General features: G+C 35.5%; 1 protein-coding gene across 5 annotated transcripts in view; it reads left to right on the top strand.

Moving 5' to 3' along the window:
* BIRC6 (baculoviral IAP repeat containing 6) overlaps positions 1–19,798 on the top strand; it is a 181,110-nt gene that overhangs the window by 89,618 nt on the left and 71,694 nt on the right. For 4 of the 5 annotated variants that reach the window (XM_082757615.1, XM_082757619.1, XM_082757617.1 and 1 more), the window contains 11 exons: positions 2,488–2,621; positions 3,641–3,768; positions 5,901–6,463; positions 8,384–8,559; positions 9,086–9,182; positions 9,363–9,557; positions 11,428–11,628; positions 12,268–12,547; positions 14,924–15,180; positions 16,340–16,448; positions 16,981–17,202. In XM_082757615.1, coding sequence (XP_082613741.1) covers positions 2,488–2,621; positions 3,641–3,768; positions 5,901–6,463; positions 8,384–8,559; positions 9,086–9,182; positions 9,363–9,557; positions 11,428–11,628; positions 12,268–12,547; positions 14,924–15,180; positions 16,340–16,448; positions 16,981–17,202 — 2,362 coding nt within the window. The remainder of the gene's footprint in view (positions 1–2,487; positions 2,622–3,640; positions 3,769–5,900; positions 6,464–8,383; positions 8,560–9,085; positions 9,183–9,362; positions 9,558–11,427; positions 11,629–12,267; positions 12,548–14,923; positions 15,181–16,339; positions 16,449–16,980; positions 17,203–19,798) is intronic. The other variant, XM_082757618.1, reaches the window with a different exon arrangement.

Genomic DNA, 19,798 nt, shown 5'->3' on the forward strand with positions numbered 1-19,798 from the left:
TTGAGGGTGGGAGCCATCAGAGCAATTCTCCTATCAATGACTTCGGTTTCCATGTGCTTTAACTGAAAACAGGGCCTAGCAATAATCAGTCTCTTAAGCCATTAAAGACAGTGCCTTGCAGGAGTTTCCAGCAACTTACAATTACCAAAAATGTGTTTGCTGGAAGAGACAGGGTTTCGATGTTGTTTTTTTATTTATTTATTTTAGTATCAGCAAACAATTTAGAGAGAATAGTTTAAAGACACATTGTTCCTGAGACTGATGAAATGTAAGTGATGTCGGCATTCTTTTGAGTAAAGCTTTTCTTGTGTACTCTATAGCTCTGTAATGATTTAAGATACGAAGTGGACTGTCAATTCTGGAGGAGTTCTAGTATTTAAAAACAAACAGGAAAAAAAAAACGCAGAATAAGGGTGCTGCTTGTCACACTGATTGTGGACATCATAGGTGATTCTCTGGAGGTACCATTTAACAGTGCAGGAAAGCACAAAAATGTTACTTTCCCAAATAAACATTTGAGGAGTTTTTGCACACTTATTTCAAAATAAGTTTGGATACGTGGTAGTTTTGGAAATAATAAAACAAAATCTTGCTTCAAACTAATGTTTGAGGCTGTTTCAGTGATGCAGTTACATAGAAACAATGAAAAGTTACAGAAAACAAGCATACATGTGAGAGGTATGGCCTTAGCAAGTTAGTGTCTTTAGTGACCTGAGTGGCATTTTCATTTTTAACGTGAACCATTGCAGATTCAGAAATGCCCCCAAAAGCCAACCAACCAAAAAATCCCACTGGCAACCTACATACCTAGTTTTCTTAGGGGGAAAATCAGTGTTTTGAGTATTTTACTTCAGGAAATGTTCAGGGGTGAAGCTTCAGGTGGTGGGGAAAATGAACTTGATCAGTTCACGCAGGCTGGTGTTTCCAAGGCACATCCCGCAATGGAATTCTTCTCTGTGGTTCTGAAAAAATCAGTATTTTTTTTTCTTTCAGGGAACCAATGAAATTAGGCAGTTAGTTTTTATTTATTTATTTATTTCCACATTTCTCCCTCACCCAAACAAGGCCTAGCTTTTCCATTTTTTGCACTGTCAAATGTAAACTAGAGCAGGCTTATTGTCTACAGGACAATGGAGCTGTAATGCTTTGGTGTGCTTTATTGCTTTCATTCAGTTCCAGCTGTTGTCCTTCCATCAGTCAGAGCCATACATACTTATTCTAAGACTAATATTGATAAATCCAATGAGAATTTGTTTGTATAGCTGCACAAGAAATACTTTCAGCATTACTTTCCTGCATTCATCTAAAGGAAGAAATTTGTCTGCAATTTGAGAATAAATTGGCATTTGATAAGGGGAAAACTTAGTATGAATTATCTTTGTTTTCCACATCTTCCATCTTCCCATAGGGATTTCTTCTAATAGCAAGTCTCTTTCCAATGCTATTTTTATGTAATTGCTCTGGAAACTTTTCAGCTGAGATGGAAGTAGTCAGGGTTTAAATCTCATTTTGACGGAAATGTTTCTCTCCTAGTTGGTATTTTATTGTTTAATTTAAGGAAGTTACTGTGAATAATGAGGTCTGACAAACAGAATGACCAGACAAACTGTATCAGAGCACCTTTTTCTTTTGATTGTCTTTCTTTCGCATATGGAGTCATAGAATCATTACGGTTGGAAGACCTTCAAGCTCATCTGGCCCAACCATCCCCCTACAACCAATGTCACCCTCTAAACCATGTCCCTAAGCATCAGGTCCAACCTTTCCTTCAACACCACCAGGGACAGTGATAGTCAGAAGGAGATCACATCTTCAGCATGTAATAACCTGGAGTTTCATTTAGATAGGTATAACATTATAAGAACGTCTTTTTGCTCAGTAGTTAGCTGTGCTTTTTTCAAGTTGTGTTTTGAGTTGATTTTATATATCACTACTGAATAAGGCTGCACATTTAATAAAGCTTATTTGTTTGATCATTGGAGGGTATATTTTAATTCTACTTCTGGTCCTCAAAACCCTTATCCTTTAAGCTCCCTGCAGTGTTAGTCGATGATGAGAAGTCTCTGAATGTGCCACAGACAACAATACCTTGATTGTTTACAGGATAATAGAACATGTGGTCTCTGCCTGTCAAACTAAGAAATGCACTTAAGCCTTATTAAAGTGGTAGACTAGCAAAGAAAGAAAAAAGTCAAAACAGCTCTAAATCATTTTCTTACAAAATGAAACTCTGCTTTTGGGAATTTTGCTTTAGCAACTTTAGATACTAATGGAATATTTTGGGGGTAGCTATAACTGTAACTGTATTTTTCTAATTAAAAACTCTTTACTCAAAATGGTAGTCCTCAACAACCAATTTCTGTTAGCTGATTCTACTGTGAATATTTGTGTATAATGCAGTAAGTATGATGGGTATACAGTATAAATGTTGGATTTACTCCTAACGTTTAAGATGAGAGATTTAATTTTCCAGCTTTTATTTTTAAGCTGGTCCAAGCAGTGCCATTGGAGCTCAGGAAAGTACTGCCCAACTGTTGGTGTCAGATCCAAACCTCATTCATGTGTTAGTGAAATTTCTTTCCGGCACTAATCCTCATGGAACAAATCAACACAGTCCACAGGTAATCACCAATTAAAATAACAGAATAAATTTTCATAGTAGGTTTTGAATACACTTGACATAAATATGCTATCCATAATGTATTATTCTTAGCTTGCTTTTGTTATTTTTTTATAGCTTTAGTTGTTTCTTACAAACAATCGTAGGGAAATTCATATCGGTAATCCATTATGAATAGTAATCTTTCTTTTTTACAACTACATGGACACTTGCTACAGGGAGAGAATGCTACGTGAACGTGTTCCATGTTAGGATTTTTAGTAGTATGTGTAGAAAAATGACAAGAGTTAGCTTATATATACGCTAACAATAAGTTAGGTTATTGAAATCATGTTGGATAGGGATGAAGAAAACAAGGTTAACATTGAATATCCAGAATTTAAATTCCATATTTTTTTTTAAATAAAAACCTCCCATGCCTCTATTTTTTACCTGTTTTCTGAATTAATGTGGTTTCTACTGTTTCTTTTCTAATTTCAACTAATGGTTTTCTCTTCTTTACAGTCTTTGAGGTATTTGTGAATGGTGGCAAAAAAAAAAGCCCAAGTTAACTTATTTGTATGTAATATTTGGCAGTAGTCCCAAAACCAGTTTAGGAGACAGAAAACAATTAGAATTTCCAGTCTTTTCCAGGCTGTTCCAGAACTTAAACGTTGTGCAGGACTACCAGTTAAAGCACATATATGTAAATGTATAGTTTGTGAAAATCTATTCACATTAGTACAGCAATATGTTCTGTTTGAAACATAGTTTGCATTGCTGAAAAGATAAACTCTCAAGATGCTTAATTAGTTTTAGGCAAAGAACTGAATTATTTGCATTTTACTCATGGATAATAGTAGAAAACCACATAGTATAAGTTGATACAGAATAGTTCTCTTGTGAAAACTCTGTAAAATTTTTCATAAAGCAATGTGTAATACTCTTGTTCTTAGAAAATGTTTTTCCTGCTAGGAATAAATGTTCTTGAAGACATTTTCAGTTTTATAAATACTTTTAATAAAATACTTTTTCCTCTAGGTTGGGCCAACAGCTACGCAAGCTATGCAAGAATTTCTTACTCGATTGCAAGTGCACCTTTCTTCAACTTGTCCTCAGATGTTCAGTGAATTTTTATTGAAATTAATACATATACTTTCAACAGAAAGGTAAATCTTAACTTTTGTTTGTTCTTACACACTCTTTGTCTTTAAAATCTGTGTGAATGTGAATCACAACTGAAATGTGTACATTGCCCCTCATCATACTGGCAAGTTACATATGGATCGAGATCTTTGCAGCATTACCGGTGCATCTAGACAGTTCCTGGAATGTGGAAGAGCTCACCTGGAATCCACGCATAGCGGCCCTTACGTGAGGGACAGTGAATGAAAGCAATAAGCAGTTGGTTGGAGTTTTATAACATCTAGAGCTAAGATGTAGGCCTTTTTTCCCTGTTACAGTAATCCCTAGAATAAAAGTGCTGTTGATGAGCTTACCTGTTAAAAATAAAAAATATCCTGAGAGGCCTGAATTAATGAAAAGCTAAGCAAATTATTCTCAGATTGTGAAAATAACATGATTAGCTTTTATAATCATAGATTCATGAAATGGTTTAGGTTGGAAGGGACCTTAAAGGTCATCTAATTCGAACCCACCTGCCATGGGCTGGGACACCTTCCACTAGACCAGGTTGCTCAAAACTCCAGCCAACATGAGAGGATTTACATACCAGTTTTGAAACAATTACAGCATTTCAAACATTATCTCAATCTCTGCTAATGGAGAACAGCCCCAGTATCTTGCTGCTCCCTCTGTGAGAGCAGCTAGTTTTCTAAGCTAGTCTCTTTCAAGCTCCTTCTTGTGCTTCCTCAATGGGCACATGACAGTTTTGTATATGGCAATACACTAACTATGTTGCAGTTGTTTGGTCTGGAGCACATCAGGAATTATTGATTTTGTTGATGTTCTGCATATCCCCAGACAAAAGCTTCATCTAATTAGGGAAGAGCTTTTTCTGTTTCTGGCTTCCCAGTAGGTGGCACTTCGGTGTTATCTATCCTTTAATCATACAGAAAACTGTTTCAGCCTTCTCTAAAAATTTTACCGCAGTAATTTGAATTGGATGGGTGGTGTTCACCGGGTTATATTAATGATCTATTACTTAGACAAAAAATATGATAATACAATAAAATCATTAATTCAAAGTGAATCTTAAAATGCATGCCTGTGTACCATAATCTACTTGAAATAAGCTGATGACCCCTCTGAAATAGCAGCTTTTGGAATGCGCTAGGGCTTTTTGAGGCAAACCAAAGGTGAGACTCAAAAGTCAAAAAATGAAATAAAAGCACCAAAAAAGGATTTAGATGGTTATTTCTGAGACCTCAGGCAGTTATTGAATTGCACTGTATCTGCGTGTACCATGTGTAAGATTGATGATGTTTTACTGTTAGAACTAATTAAATGGCAAATATTTTCTTAAGGGCAGTTTATTAAAAATGTTCTGTATTTAATGTTAAAAGTTATAGTAGGATTGATCAGTGTCAAAAGATACAGAAAAGTATTTTAGAAGTTAGTAATCCAACCGCATTTAAAGAATTAGCAGCTTTATTTTAAATATACTGATTCAAAAGACTTATTTTACAGTCTACCATTAAATATTTAAAAACAGTTGGGAAAATAAAAAGAGATCCCTTTAGTAATCAACCTACAAGCACCTAACTGTGACAGTTGGGAGTGTCTTCTTACGGTTTTACTTGTAGTTACTATTTGGATAACTAAAAACTGACCATTCTTTCCTCTACCATGGGGAAGAAAAGGACAGGAAGTAATTTTTAATGGTTTTAGTATTATATGTTCTTAATGGTTTTAGTATTATATGACTTCTTCCTGTGATGTTTCCGTGCAAGTACATTAAACTTTTCATCCACAAAAAACGAATAGGAATGTATTGCAAATCTGTACCCACACAATTAACTAGTCAATTAAAAAAAAGAAAAAAAAAAAAGACTTTCAAAGGAGACTTTCATCTTTAGTGGTATCAAGCAAGTGATATCTTGAAGCGGTTCCACAGGCTGTGTAATGACTGGTATATAAAAAAGTTAAGAATGTTTGACCTATGTGAAATATCAGTTGATGCTTCAACATGCAATTCTGAAAATGGCTTCATTTTCATTTGTTGAATGTCTAGTGTGCTTTTCGATCCTTAAAACTCAGGCAAACAAAAATATAAAACTGTTTAACTTGTTGATGTTGAATAATGAAATATCTTTCCTCCTATTTTTTTTTTTTCTTTCAGGGGTGCTTTCCAGACAGGCCAGGGGCCTTTGGATGCACAAGTGAAACTCTTGGAATTCACCCTGGAACAGAACTTTGAAGTTGTGTCAGTTAGCACTATTTCTGCAGTAATTGAGTCTATAACGTTCCTTGTGCATCATTACATTACATGTTCGGACAAAGTGATGTCTCGCAGTGGCTCAGACAGCTCTGTGGGTGCTCGAGCTTGTTTTGGAGGACTTTTTGCCAATATTATCCGTCCAGGTGATGCCAAAGCAGTTTGTGGAGAAATGACGAGGGACCAACTTATGTTTGATTTGTTAAAGCTGGTGAACATTTTAGTTCAACTGCCACTTTCCAGTAACCGAGAATATAGTGCCCGTGTGCCAGTAGCAAGCAGTACTACAGACAGTGTGTCTGATGAAGAAAAGGTTTCAGGAGGCAAAGATGGCAATGGAAGCAATCCTAACGTTCAAGGATCAACCGCGTATGTGGCAGACTTGGTGTTAGCCAACCAACAAATTATGAGCCAGATTTTGTCTGCCCTTGGCCAGTGTAACAGCAGCGCTATGGCAATGATTATTGGTACGTATTTTGTAACCAAAATGATTTTGGGGGGGGGGGGGGATTTATTTGCACAAATCAAACCACTGGATAAACGCAGAAAAATATTTTGAAGATGGATAGACAAAGACCTTGCACTCCATTTCAGAGACAATAGTTGTAAAATGTTGTGTTCTGTATTGTTTCTTGTATTTCAAATAAGGTATCTCTGTCCTTTTCCAAGCTGGTTTCTTTTAAACAAGTATGAAACTATTTAACCAAAGCTATTATCTGAAAGCAGCATAGTCTTTGGATGAAAATGTGTGAATGCCAGACCAGTGATCTGACATCTGAGCAACAGAGAAAAACGTATTAATCTCCAGTAGTCAAATTAAACAGCAGGCTGCATTTTACAAGCCTGAGTCGCATTGTTGGAACCTCCCTGAAATTAATTCCAGAACATCTTATCCTTTACTCTGGATAGTTGGTGTCATGTCACAAATATGCTGTGAATACTGAAAGTAGTTTGTTCTGGGAATTGTTGGTGGTTCTGAGTTTTTCCAGGGGGGAAACTCAAATACTCTCCTCAACTTTGATGTCTTTCTAAACCATGACTTTCTAAATTTGTGTTTAGAAAATGTTTTGTACTTTTAAAATTTAGAAAGATAGTGTTGTTTCAATATGTTTTTCGTAAAATTCTGGGTGCTGGGTCAGCTGATCCCTTCAATGGATTGTTTCCCCCAAGGTCTTTTGATATAGGTTATTACAACTAATGTGTGTGTGTGTATTTTGGGAAGATATAATAACAAAGCTCTTAGTGATTTTCATTCCTTCATGAAAAACTGCACTAAGGTCTCTGCAGACAATTTCTTTGAACAAAATGTTTTTCCAAGTCTGCTGCCAATGTTATAGATGATCCAAAAATCAGTTATCAGCATTTATTATTTAAACATGTAATGGCTAGTGCAGAATGCTAGCTACCTAGGGAAGATGAACTGGAAGACTTGAGCAAATGTGTGGTGCCTCTGGTGTCAAAATTTCAGCTAATAATGTTGATTTACTGCACCTGGCACGCCAGTAGGTCAGGAACCACAATAACCTCGAGTAATTCACTAGTTGCATGAAGCTAAAACATTTGTTCATTTACCTTTTGTGACTGACTTGTCTATTTATTTCATTAGGGTTTCATGCTTTGTCATTGACAGACTATGAAAATCACACAGGTTACAGTATTCCCATCCTATCCTACCCTCCCCTTGCTTCAAAATCTTCAGAGCACCTTAGTTGGCTTCAGCTCTGTCATTAATTTTAAATTCTCTAGACCCTGCAGAGTCTGAGTCTTAACAGACTTTTCTCTCTGTCTCCATGCTTCCAGTGTATACCAGTATTTTCTTTCCTGACAACTTATAAGTGATTAAAGCACTATAGCTGTCAATTCTCTTGCCAAAATGTTTCTGTAAGGCACATTGCAAAGATCACTTAAACACATTCTCCATGTTATTATCTGTTAGTATAATTCCAGTTCCTGTAAAGGGCAGGGAAATGAAATCCATTCCCCCAACTCCAGTCTAAAAACACTTTTAAAAGCTCTTCCAAATTGATGTCATATGCTTTGTGAGACAGTTATATTTACAGAGGTAATCTGTCTTTGGGAAGACTATTCTACTGCTTTCCTTCCTCCTTTTCAGTAATGTGGAGTCGATGCTGCTGAATAAATCCTGAACTGTAACATAGAGAAGGAAAGTTCAAGGAGAGGTATTTCCAGTAGAAATACATATATTAAGTGGTCTAGGAACAACAATAGTAAATTATATGATCATGAAAACTAGCCTATTTGTTGTTTTTAATCAATGTGAATATTTAACTGAAATGAAATTTAAATGTCTTTAAGGTTTCCTCTGTGCTGTAATAGTATTTTAGGTCTCAGCTTCTAAACCTTGAACTGTTCCTGTTTTCACAAAGGTGCAAGTGGCTTACATCTTACTAAACATGAAAACTTTCACGGTGGCTTAGATGCGATATCAGTTGGAGATGGGTTGTTCACTATCCTGACAACACTTAGTAAAAAAGCAACAACGGTGCAAGTGATGCTTCAGCCAATTCTTACATACATGGCTTGTGGTTACATGGGAAGACAGGTAGGTTTCCCTTACTTTGAAGTGCTTTAAGGTAATTATAGGTTACCTGTTGCTATGTAAAAGAAATTTTGACTTTTTCCAACCTCGTGTCACTGTGGTGCAGAAAGCAAGAAGGCTTCGTCCATCGATTATGGTGAAAAGGGAGAGAAAGAGTTTCTCTGAGGGCATTTTGACATTCCTGTAAACATTCCTGGCTAAAGGCTTTTCAAGATGACTGTTTCATTGTGTTTAAGTGGGAAATGCATTTATTGTGTTCATATTAGTGGGTGTTTTAAATGTCCAATGTTCTTATTTCCGTTTAACTGCATACCTGGTGGTTTAGTCTTTTCCATATCACAAAAACCTCTGTGTAGGAGTGAACCTTCTGGAGTGTGATACGGCGAGTTTGTGGTAGAAAGTTCAACTGTGGTGGATTTCCTCTCTGCGATTTTTGCCTACTAAAAGGGGAGACTAAGAGTAGCCAAGTGTATTTCATGTCATATGAATTCTGTATGAAATTGTGTATTTCTTAACTTTTTTTTCCTAGGGTTCTCTGGCCACATGTCAGTTGTCTGAACCACTGCTCTGGTTCATTTTACGAGTCTTGGACACCAGTGAGGCACTGAAGGCGTTTCATGACATGGGTAAGAGTGCCTTTTCTTTGGGTGCATCAAGTAAAAGATTTATTGTAGATTTTTATGGCATTTAAAGAAGGAATAAGCTATATGTCTGGAGGAGCAAACTTACTAAATATACTTTTGCTTGCTTAGAATCTATTGCAGTCTTCTGAACAGTGTTTTTTTCCCCCACCATGTTATACACAGGCGGTGTTCAGCTTATTTGTAACAACATGGTAACGAGCACAAGAGCAATTGTTAACACAGCAAGAAGTATGGTTTCCACTATTATGAAATTCCTTGATTCTGGTCCCACCAAAGCAACAGACAGCAGTTTGAAAGCCAGAGTGCTAGCTTCTGAGCCTGATAATGCAGAGGGCATTCACAATTTTGCACCTTTGGGTAAGTGATACAACCTTCTCTTGAATTAATATCCAGTGTCCGCTTGAATCTTTATTATGTTCTTAACAGAAAGTGTTGTGTTAATGTTAAATGTTGCAGTAGTATTAAACCTTCTGAACAGAGGGGTACTGGTGTTTCAAGAAGATGTTGAGGGAGTAAACAAATTCTTTGCGTAGTCCCTCCTCCTGTCAATAAGGGAAAGAAGGGAGTGATCTGTATGTGATGTAGCCACTGCATCAAGGTAGGTCCCTTCCTCCCCGGGGTTATTTGGATACCCAGGTACAGCCCAGTTTCTGCAGCAATCACACTAAGACTCACTGACTTCACTTAACATGCATCAGGTTTGATCCAGCTTTTACGGAAGTGTTGCAAAGACAGGTGATGCAAAATGAGCCTGAGCCAGGTCAAACAGAGTAGCAGATGCTGGAGCACTGGACTACTTTTGCTGATGCTGTTCTCATGCTTGCACCTAATTGCACCGATGGTACCTGCATAAATATTTGTTAGAATTACAGAGCTGTTTTGGTATGAATACAGTGGCTGCTGCTTTCTAAAATGCGTGTGTTTTGAGATGTAGATGCCTTCTAATATTTTACTGAGTCTTTTTATTCCACTGCTTGTGTCTTAATGAACCATGTTGCTGCCCGCTAACCTACTGTAGCCAATGAATGTGTGTGTGTGTATATATGTGTATATATATATACATACACACACACACACACACACACACACACACACACACACACACATATATAAAATGTACAATGTCTCACTGTCAGGAGTGGAGAAAGATTATTTTTTAAAAAATATTTTTTTAATTATTTTTTTAATTTTTGGAAGAACTAGGATGAGAGAGAAGTCCCTTCAGTCCTCTCATGCAAATTTAAAAGAATCAAATAAAATAATTTGGCAAAATATGGGACCATTAGAAATCTTCTACTTTGCTATTCACAAATCTTGAAGAGGTAAATCTGATGAACCTGCAAATGTTGGTAGTTAATTCCTTTAAGTAGTAAGAGTCCTAAAGATATATCACAGTGGTATCTTGCTTGCCTCACCCCCAAACTTGCAAAGTGCTGCAGTTATTGGTATTCTTTTATGAGTGTATCTATCTTCATACTCTCAACTGAAAGTAAAATATTCTTTTCAAGTGTACCTTCTGATTTTCCTCACTTTCTGATGGATTCCCATCATGTGGTGTTCTCAGACACGAACTGGATACGTTTAGGATAATAGCCTGTCAAAATGTGTACTCCAGGAATTCACCTCCAATAAGCATTTAGTCATGGGACCAGGCTAGAGTTGCTCTAAAGTAAAATACCCCACGTGTGTGTAATCAGGACAGCACAGATCTGGTCTTGGTGTGCCATACAACTTGCTAGAGGACATAGCTGCTGTCTTTCATTCTTAACTCCTACTAAGATTTAAAAAATATATAGTTCATGTGGTCATAGGCTTTCGGTTTTGGTGCCTTATTTTAGAAAAAAGGTTTTCATGTTAAACAGAGCTTTTTCAGAAAAATGTTGGCAGACTTCAGTTATAAAAGTATTTGTTACCATTCTAATACTTAAACCTTGAAAACTTTCATTACGTTAACTATGAATTAACAGAGGTCAAGTTCTAAGCATACTGGTCAAACTGCATCTTTTGGTTTAGTTTGTTTTTGTGATTAGATCTTGATGGAAAGTTTAGGGTTTTGGTAGCAAATAGCAAAAAGTAAAACACTTAAGCAGTTCTCATTATTGTATTTGGAATGTATGAATAAACTAAAACAGATGAGATAGAAAAACGTTTTCCACAATTCAGGCTATAAGTTGATCTGGGATTTATTAATAAACATTAATAATGTAAATACTGCTGTTTTTTGAAGGTTCAATCACATCAAGCAGCCCCACTGCCCAACCTGCTGAAGTACTGTTACAGGCTACTCCTCCACATAGAAGAGCTCGGTCTGCTGCGTGGTCATACATATTTTTACCTGAGGAAGCTTGGTGTGACCTTACAATTCATCTTCCTGCAGCAGTGCTGCTCAAAGAGATCCATATCCAGCCTCATCTGGCCTCTCTTGCAAGTAAGTAGATGTGCTAACATTGATGCTGATTTGAGCATTTGAAGGGTAAAATTTAGAAATTATAGAACATGTAATCAAAGAAACTAAAACTGATAAACTGTTTGAAGAATGACAATAAAATTAGTTGAAAAGCTTGATAGTTCTGCATTTCTTGAGAATTGAAAGCTCCGATTCTGCTTGATTTCTTACAGCTTAGAATATCTTTTGTGGCATTAACATTAAATATGCCATGGAAATTGTCAAATGTCTCAAAACTTTGGAAGAACATGATGTTGATCAGGAGCCTTCAGGCAAACTGCTTTGGCATGGTAGTTGGAATAAACCATGAGAGAAGCAGTTTTTCAGCTCTTAATGTCATAGCCCAACTAGGGAAAATTAGGTATTTATACTGACAGGACTTGTTTTCATCTTAAATCTTTGGAATGAACTAATATAAACGATTTATCAAAATGCTTATGCATTTTACCATATGTCATCACACAGGACAAGTATTCTAATTGCAGTTCTATAGAGGTGTTTGCCTAAGATAATTCTCATCATCTTGTTCTGTATCTTTAACAGGAATGCATGTTTAATGTTTAAAATTCAAACTAGTACCATTTTTTGAGTAGCATTAAACGTTCTTATCTTACCCTGTAGCTTGCCCTTCATCAGTATCTGTTGAAATAAGTGCAGATGGTGTCAATATGTTACCTTTGTCAACTCCTGTTATCACAAGTGGTCTCACGTATATAAAAATCCAGCTTGTAAAAGCTGAAGTTGCCTCAGCTGTCTGTCTTCGTCTCCATCGTCCACGGGATGCTAGTACATTAGGCCTCTCTCAAATCAAGCTGTTGGGCCTCACAGCTTTTGGAAACACCTCGTCTGCAACAGTCAATAATCCATTCCTTCCCTCTGAGGATCAGGTCTCTAAAACAAGGTAAGCGTCTGGTAGCAGTGGTCTGAGACTGGAGGAACAGTTTGTGGTTTTTCTTTTTGCTATTCTCTGCTCCGAGTAGGAAACTGTATTCATGAGTAGCTGGCTTTGTATTTTAACATTTAAATTTGAACGTTTAAAGAATTTGTTATAAATATCTTAGATTTTTATTCTGTTGTTTTACAGTAAGCAGTACTTCTCACTTTTTTTGCAGCATGCTTAATCTGCACGTGTAAAAGGGTGTGTTTCATCCCTGTAATGATGAAAGAATACAAAAGATAGGAAAGCACTCAGTTCTGTTTCTTCAATGTGTAGATAGTTAGTTCAAAAAATTAACTGACAGCATATTTCTTATCTCTGCTGAAGTCAGGAGACTTACATTGTGAGTATTGATGCAGGAATAGAAACAGGGCAGTAAAACGTATTGTGTAATTCATATCCAATATTTCTGTTCACAAACATTTGAGAAATACGAACTGAAAGTTGTAATTTTGGCATATCAGCAAGATTTTTCAATAGCTTTTACTTGCTTAGGTGACATCTTGAATTTCTTCCCTTATCTGTAAATTAAAAGTAAATCAACTTTTAAGGACTGCCTTAAAGTCAGTATTTGAGTTTTCCAACTTTGAATTTAATTATTTATGAGTTAATGTTTTAGGTTTTTTGGTTCCACTAAGATTTAGCTTACTAAATTGTTAAAATTCATGACTTCGGAATATTTCACCTTTGAACTTTAATGTTTATAAATTTGAAAAGAGAGCATGGGAAAGTTTTAAAATATCGTCTTCCATTAGGAAAAATTTTGAGAGAGTATGGAAATTCAGAGACCATGAACATTCTCTGGTGTATATTTGATAAAAGCCATATAGCTGAAACCGATCCTTGATCTTGAATAGCAGTGAAACAAATTACTATAACCAATTATACTATTGTTATGTTTGTACTTCAAAAAAGTTAACTTACAGTTGCACAAACGTAAGCAGTATCTAAAAGAGTGAGTGTACATTGTGAGCATCCGGAAATTTTTTATCATGGTTTTCAGCTTACTTTAAGTATCCCAGTAAACTAATGTGAGTAATATGATAGATATATTAAATAAACTTGGTTATAATTTTCTTTTAGACATTGTCAGGAACTTGCTTTTTTATTAAATGATGAATATTTTGGAATAAATTATTCCTAAAATAAAAGTGTAAACTTCATTTAAGATACATGTACAAGCTTCCCATAGTTCAAAAAAAAAAAAAAAAAAAAAAAAAGAGGTGGATCAAGTTTGCTGTGAAGATAAGGTAACTTGTTATTTTAGAACTTGGTAGTGAAAAGGTGTCATTTGTTTCATGTGGAACTTAGATTGCAGTCTTGTTCATAAAGCTCATTTAAACAGCACTGCAGTGTATTTTTTATAACTAAATTCTAACCGATACGTTTCTAAATTGATCCAGTTACAGCAGCTTTGTTTTATTATTAAAAGGAATACTGAACAGCATTGTTAAAGAATAAGAGAGATAGGGTGGAAAATGCAATGTTTAACAAGTTTTGAATTTCTGCACTTTTTCTGTGCTTCTTATATTAGGTAGGACTCCGTACTCACTAAGGTTCACTGTAATTTATTGTAGATATTTATGACTGAAAAGGTGCATGTCTAGCCTTGCCATTACAAACTTCTAGTCCTCTTAAACGCTGCTATTTTTAGGGAAGCTATGCAAATGTATTATTTTAATGCCAACTACTACTGCAGGATTTTAACCTTATGACTATTAATAAATCAAATGGTGCCTAAGTGAGGCAATGAGCTTTTTCATCTTTCACATTTATATTGTGGTCAGCTTCTTTTAATGTTTAAAAACAAAAATTGCAAAAGCAAACCAACAATTAAATCCCACACCACTGCTCCAGAGACCCCACAAATCTGAGGTACTTATCAGCTGGCCCTGTTGGAAGAAATATGTAGTTACATCAAGAAATCCTGAGAAGCTTTAGTAATAAATCCTGCAGGCTAATTTTTCCTATCACATGTACAAGTATTGCAGGCTGTAAGGCATGCTTTCAAAACTAGAAAGAATGCATGTGGCCAAAAAGTTTGTTTTTATCCATCTACACAACATTAGGTTAAAACATAAATGTATAAAATTCTACCTCTACCCACAAACTCTGCCTTTCTTACAACCTTAAACCAGTAGTTACAACAGCAATACTAGGGTATGTGATGTTCTACTCTTAGGTGCAGTTATTTTAATGTACTTTTCTCAGATGATGTCTGATTGCATCACAGCAGTTTTCTGCAGTACTTGTCATAGAATCTAATACAGGTAATTATTGATAAAAAATAAAATAATGAGAAGATGATACATTAGCTCATTTTGCTGTTTTCCTTTTCAGTATTGGATGGTTAAGATTATTACACCACTGCCTCACTCACATAAGTGATTTAGAAGGAATGATGGCTAGTGCTGCAGCACCCACTGCTAATCTGTTGCAGACCTGTGCTGCGTTACTGATGTCACCATACTGTGGTATGCATTCTCCAAACATTGAGGCTGTGCTTGTAAAAATTGGGCTGCAGTCCACCAGAATAGGCCTCAAATTGATTGACATTCTTCTAAGAAACTGCTCGGCATCAGGGAGCGATCCTGCAGGTGAGTGCAATGTCTGTCTTTTCAGCTGTTAGTGAAAAATCTGCTTGTGCAAACGTACAAATACAGTGTATATGTGTGTTACTTTTGGAGTCTGAATTTTGCTTGCCAGAACTTTCCGTTGTGTTTCTTGCTATCATGTAACTGGCTATTTTTTGAGTATCACAGTATATGAGTAGCTCTACAGTAGTAAAACAGTGCAACCACTATCGTTTTGATTGGTGTAGAATATACGATTAGGGGAATGTTTTAAAGTTACAAGAGTAGGCCATGCAATATATTGCAAGTGCAGCTGTGTATATATGTGTAGATGCTATGTATAGATGTTTCAACATAAAGAATATATCAGAGTATTTTTAAGGAAAATAAGTACAGCAATATTTGTAACAATCTATAGGACAGAGTAAATTCTGAATTGGGCTAAGCGAGACACTTGGACAACTGATCTATGTCCCACAGTGAAATGCACTGGTTTTTGTGTTTATGACTATATTACTTTCCTTTGCTGTTTTATGGCTTTGTAAATGAAAGAAATGTGAATTCTTACCTGTCCTTTTTTGGAGTTTCTGGTAAGAGCAGAAAACACATTTTCGAAATGACTTCTATGGCATACCCCACCAAGAGTTAATGTTTCAGTGTAGCCCACTGTGTTTTATTGGAATGCAGTTCGATAGGAGAGTAGTTTCCTAAAGGGCAGGAGATGAACACAGCAAGAAAATGAGTAGGAACCAGTCCAAGGAATTCCTGGGCCTTAGTCCTGTTGATGGAAACTGGAGTTAAATAAGTTTCCGTATTGAGATAAACGTTTGTTTCTGTGAAGCGTGAGGTTTGACAGCTCTATTGGTATTAGTTATGTGTTTTTGGAATATGTTGAAGAAAATCCTGAGAGTTAAACCTGTAAGTCTTTTATCTGATTCATGCACTGATTATTTTTTTTTCCTTGTTAGTAAGGCTGATTGTTGCATTGAACATATAAAACGTGCAGTATTGTGATAGTGGTGCATATAAGAGTTGTTTGTTAATGGCAAAGCTCAATTCAGTCTTAATAAAAATTTCATGAGTACTTTTTAAAGATACATATGTAAGTACTTCTATTATTTTCCCCTCTTCCCCCCCTCCTTTTTTTTTTTTTTTTTTTTTTTTTTTTTTTTAATGCGGCAAGATCTGAATAGCCCTTTACTGTTTGGAAGATTAAATGGTCTCTCTTCTGACTCCACAATAGACATTCTTTATCAGCTTGGAACAACTCAGGATCCTGGAACGAAAGACAGGTAATGTTGTTTGGATAGTCATAAGGAAGCATAAATAAAAATGATTTGCTAAATAGTGGCTTTGTGTTACTGCACAAAATTTAAAATCTACTTGTTGTAATCTGTTTAAAATCTGATCATTACATGATAGCTTGAAAGTGCAGAAATCTAAAGATGCCTTTCAGCTTTCCCTCCTAGATGTTTGTATCCTCTGCACAGAATGCATCCCTCTCTTTTTTGCTCTTATGTAAGTTATAAAACTTAAAGTTCAACTGACTTTTCTCTGAGATACTTAGAACTTATTTACCTTCTATGTTTTCTTTCTCTGTACAAAGAAAGCTTACGTTTATCTGTCTAAGATGATATGTGTTTTTAATTAATCTTATCCTGTTAGTGATCTAAGGCTTGAAAAAGTGAGTTTGAGCTCGCTCTTGAACTCTGCTTCAAAAGAAGTGATAAATGTGTAAATCAGATTAACTTCCTGTCTTGGAGTAATTTGGTTTTGAGTGTTTCTTTGACCCTTTGTAATGTACTACATCATCTTGCCTTCCAGAATTCAAGCATTGTTGAAATGGGTCAGTGATTCTGCAAGAGTTGCTGCTATGAAAAAAAGTGGCCGGGTCAGCTACATTTGTCCAAATAGCTCAACAAGAGAGTATGGTCTTCTGATGCCATCTCCTTCCCATTTGCATTGTGTAGCAGCAATTTTGTGGCATAGTTATGAACTGCTTGTTGAATATGATTTACCAGCATTGCTGGACAGAGAGCTCTTTGAGTAAGTAAAGCAAGCAAAGTATTGTACCTTGTGTTTTTGTTAACTAAATTATTTTGTTCACCAAAAAGATACAACTTCAAGTGAAAAAAGTAGTGTAAATTGTCACCATCCCCGATGCTAATTGATAAATACTTGAAGATGTCTAAACAGGTAGCTTTGTAATTCTAAACACAAAACTTCAGATACTGCAGGCATAACTGAGTTGAAAAACAAAATTAAAAATAAAACAGTAGATCTATGTATGTGCTTACACATGTTTAAGGTATTCTGGTACATGGTTTTGTTTCTGTTTTTTTTTGAAATGGATAAGTCTGGATTGTTATTGTTTAAAATTGAGCATTTGCAGTAATTTTCAGAATAACTGAAACTAAACTAAACTAAATCATGTTCTTCATTGGTACTCTGTTATATAAGCATCATTACTCATACATGCAGTATCTTTAAGTGATAGCTAAGTGCTCAGGTCAGAGAGGGCAGAATTGTTTTACTGGAGTCACCAATTTTGTTCCTGCCATAGCCTGATTTGAAAGAAACAAATTACAAAATCTTGAGTGAAACTTGAACTTTGAATTTGTGGGTGTTTGTTGCTTGATTCTAAAGAAAGAAGAAAAAAACACCCTTAACAACAATGTATTTGAGTCCAGATAAAAAATATACAAGATAGCAGTGATTCCTAATTTATATTGCTCAACTATTTCTTCTGTGTAAACAAAACAAGAAAGAAGCCAAGATGGCTTTGTTTCACATGTATTATAGAAATGTAGCTGTTGAAGTCCTGTGTCTAGTAAAGAAAGCATCTTTCATTTGTACCTTTGAATTCAATTCCAATTACTGAAAGGAACTTTGATAGCACATAGTTTTTTGTTGCCCGTAGGAACCTTTTATATTTTCTTTTCTACCTTATTTTCTTCTTTAGGTACAAACATTCAAACACTGGGAAATGTCCAAGTTATGGTCATTGGTAAAAGCATGTGGAGCTTTTGTATATGTGCAGCATAGCAGTCTTTAGATGTATACTACTAACTAGGCCTTTTCCTGAAGTACATCAGTGTTACTGTCATATAAATAACTGTTAATTCAAAATGAGCTTGTTCATTTTGGGAATCAATTTCAGGATTTTAAATTGCTCGTCAATGAGCCCTTTCAGGAATAAGAAAATGCATTTTTATCAATTTTAACATTTGAAAAGGAAGAGCTGTAATAAAATAGATTTCCTAAAATGGATAACCCTTTTGGATTTGCATCAATATGAAAGTGGGTTTAATAACTGACTTCCCATTCTTGAGAGAGAATGTGTTTTCATCATAGGATGAAATGAAGAAATACTAATAAAACTATTGCACCTAGTTTCAGTATACATGTTGCAATATAGTCCTGTTCCTCTACCTCCTGCCAACTAAAACTATAATTCATATCAACCAGCATATGGAGCAAATTACATATTTTTAATGAATACAAAAGGATTTTTGTCAGACATGGGTAAAATAATTCTTCTGATAAAAATAACATCCTCCGTGTATTCTTTGTCCTCTTTGATACTTTAACTTCTGAAATATTTTTGTTGATCCTAGCCATAACTCTATTTCTCCTTCATGTCATATTTCATTTCTCTTTTGGATGTATTTTCCAATCATCCCCATTTTTCATTTCAATATTTCTGTTTTGGACGATGGATGCAAAATTATTCCTTAGTTATTTTTCATCTAGTTGGAAAAGAATCTTATTTTTTACAGAGCATGAACTTACCCAGAAAATTTTGGCAGAAGGATTGCGTGAATATATAGTTGGAGAAGAGTTCAAGTGTGCCTTTATTGCATGTGGACTTTATTAAAAATAAAAATACTTGGCATGTGGAAAATTTTCCTGAAGTCACAGGTCCACTTGGTCACTGAGATGACTTGTTAGTGTTTTAGCTTAGAGCGTTTTTTAATCAGCCAGTAATAAAGCTTTTTTTTTTTTTGTTAGTCCCATGTTCTCTTTTGTACTCTTTGAGTCCCTTTGACTAATCATAAAATAACACTTCTATCCAGAAGAGGGAAGAACAGTCCTTGTCTTCAAACAGGAAATGTAATACGTGATGATAGATCCAAACTTATTAAAAACTAACATTGTAGTGGCATAAGGTGTGCGTCGCCTGTGGATGTAAAGGTTAAGATCATGTAACTTACTTACAGTGCTAGGGTAATGCAAATGCAGCTCAGTACTTTACCTACTCTGAACACATTTGTATGAAAAAATTGTTTTCACTGATTCACAAATAGCACTTCAGAAGTATAAGCTAAGTAAGAGGAGCAAAATTAGCTTTTGCATTCATGTGCTTTTGATTAACATTTCAGTTGATAGGATTTGAATAGAAGTGAAGTGAGTTCATAGAATTTTACTATCTCTCAGGAATAATTCCGTTGTTAACTTGTGTCCTAAGGAGGGCAAGGATGACGTCATTCAACCAACAAAAAGAAAAAAAAAAAAAGAAAAAAAGGAAATGTATTAAAATACTTCCAGCTTTTACAAAGGATTAATTAAGAGAGCTTTGTGAAAATGGGCATGTGGTTTTTAGTAGCTGCATCTTGGAGAGTTGAAAGCAAAGAGGGGTTAT

The sequence above is a fragment of the Aythya marila genome (genome assembly GCF_965140915.1).
Source record: "Aythya marila genome assembly, chromosome: 3".
NCBI lineage: Eukaryota > Metazoa > Chordata > Aves > Anseriformes > Anatidae > Aythya > Aythya marila.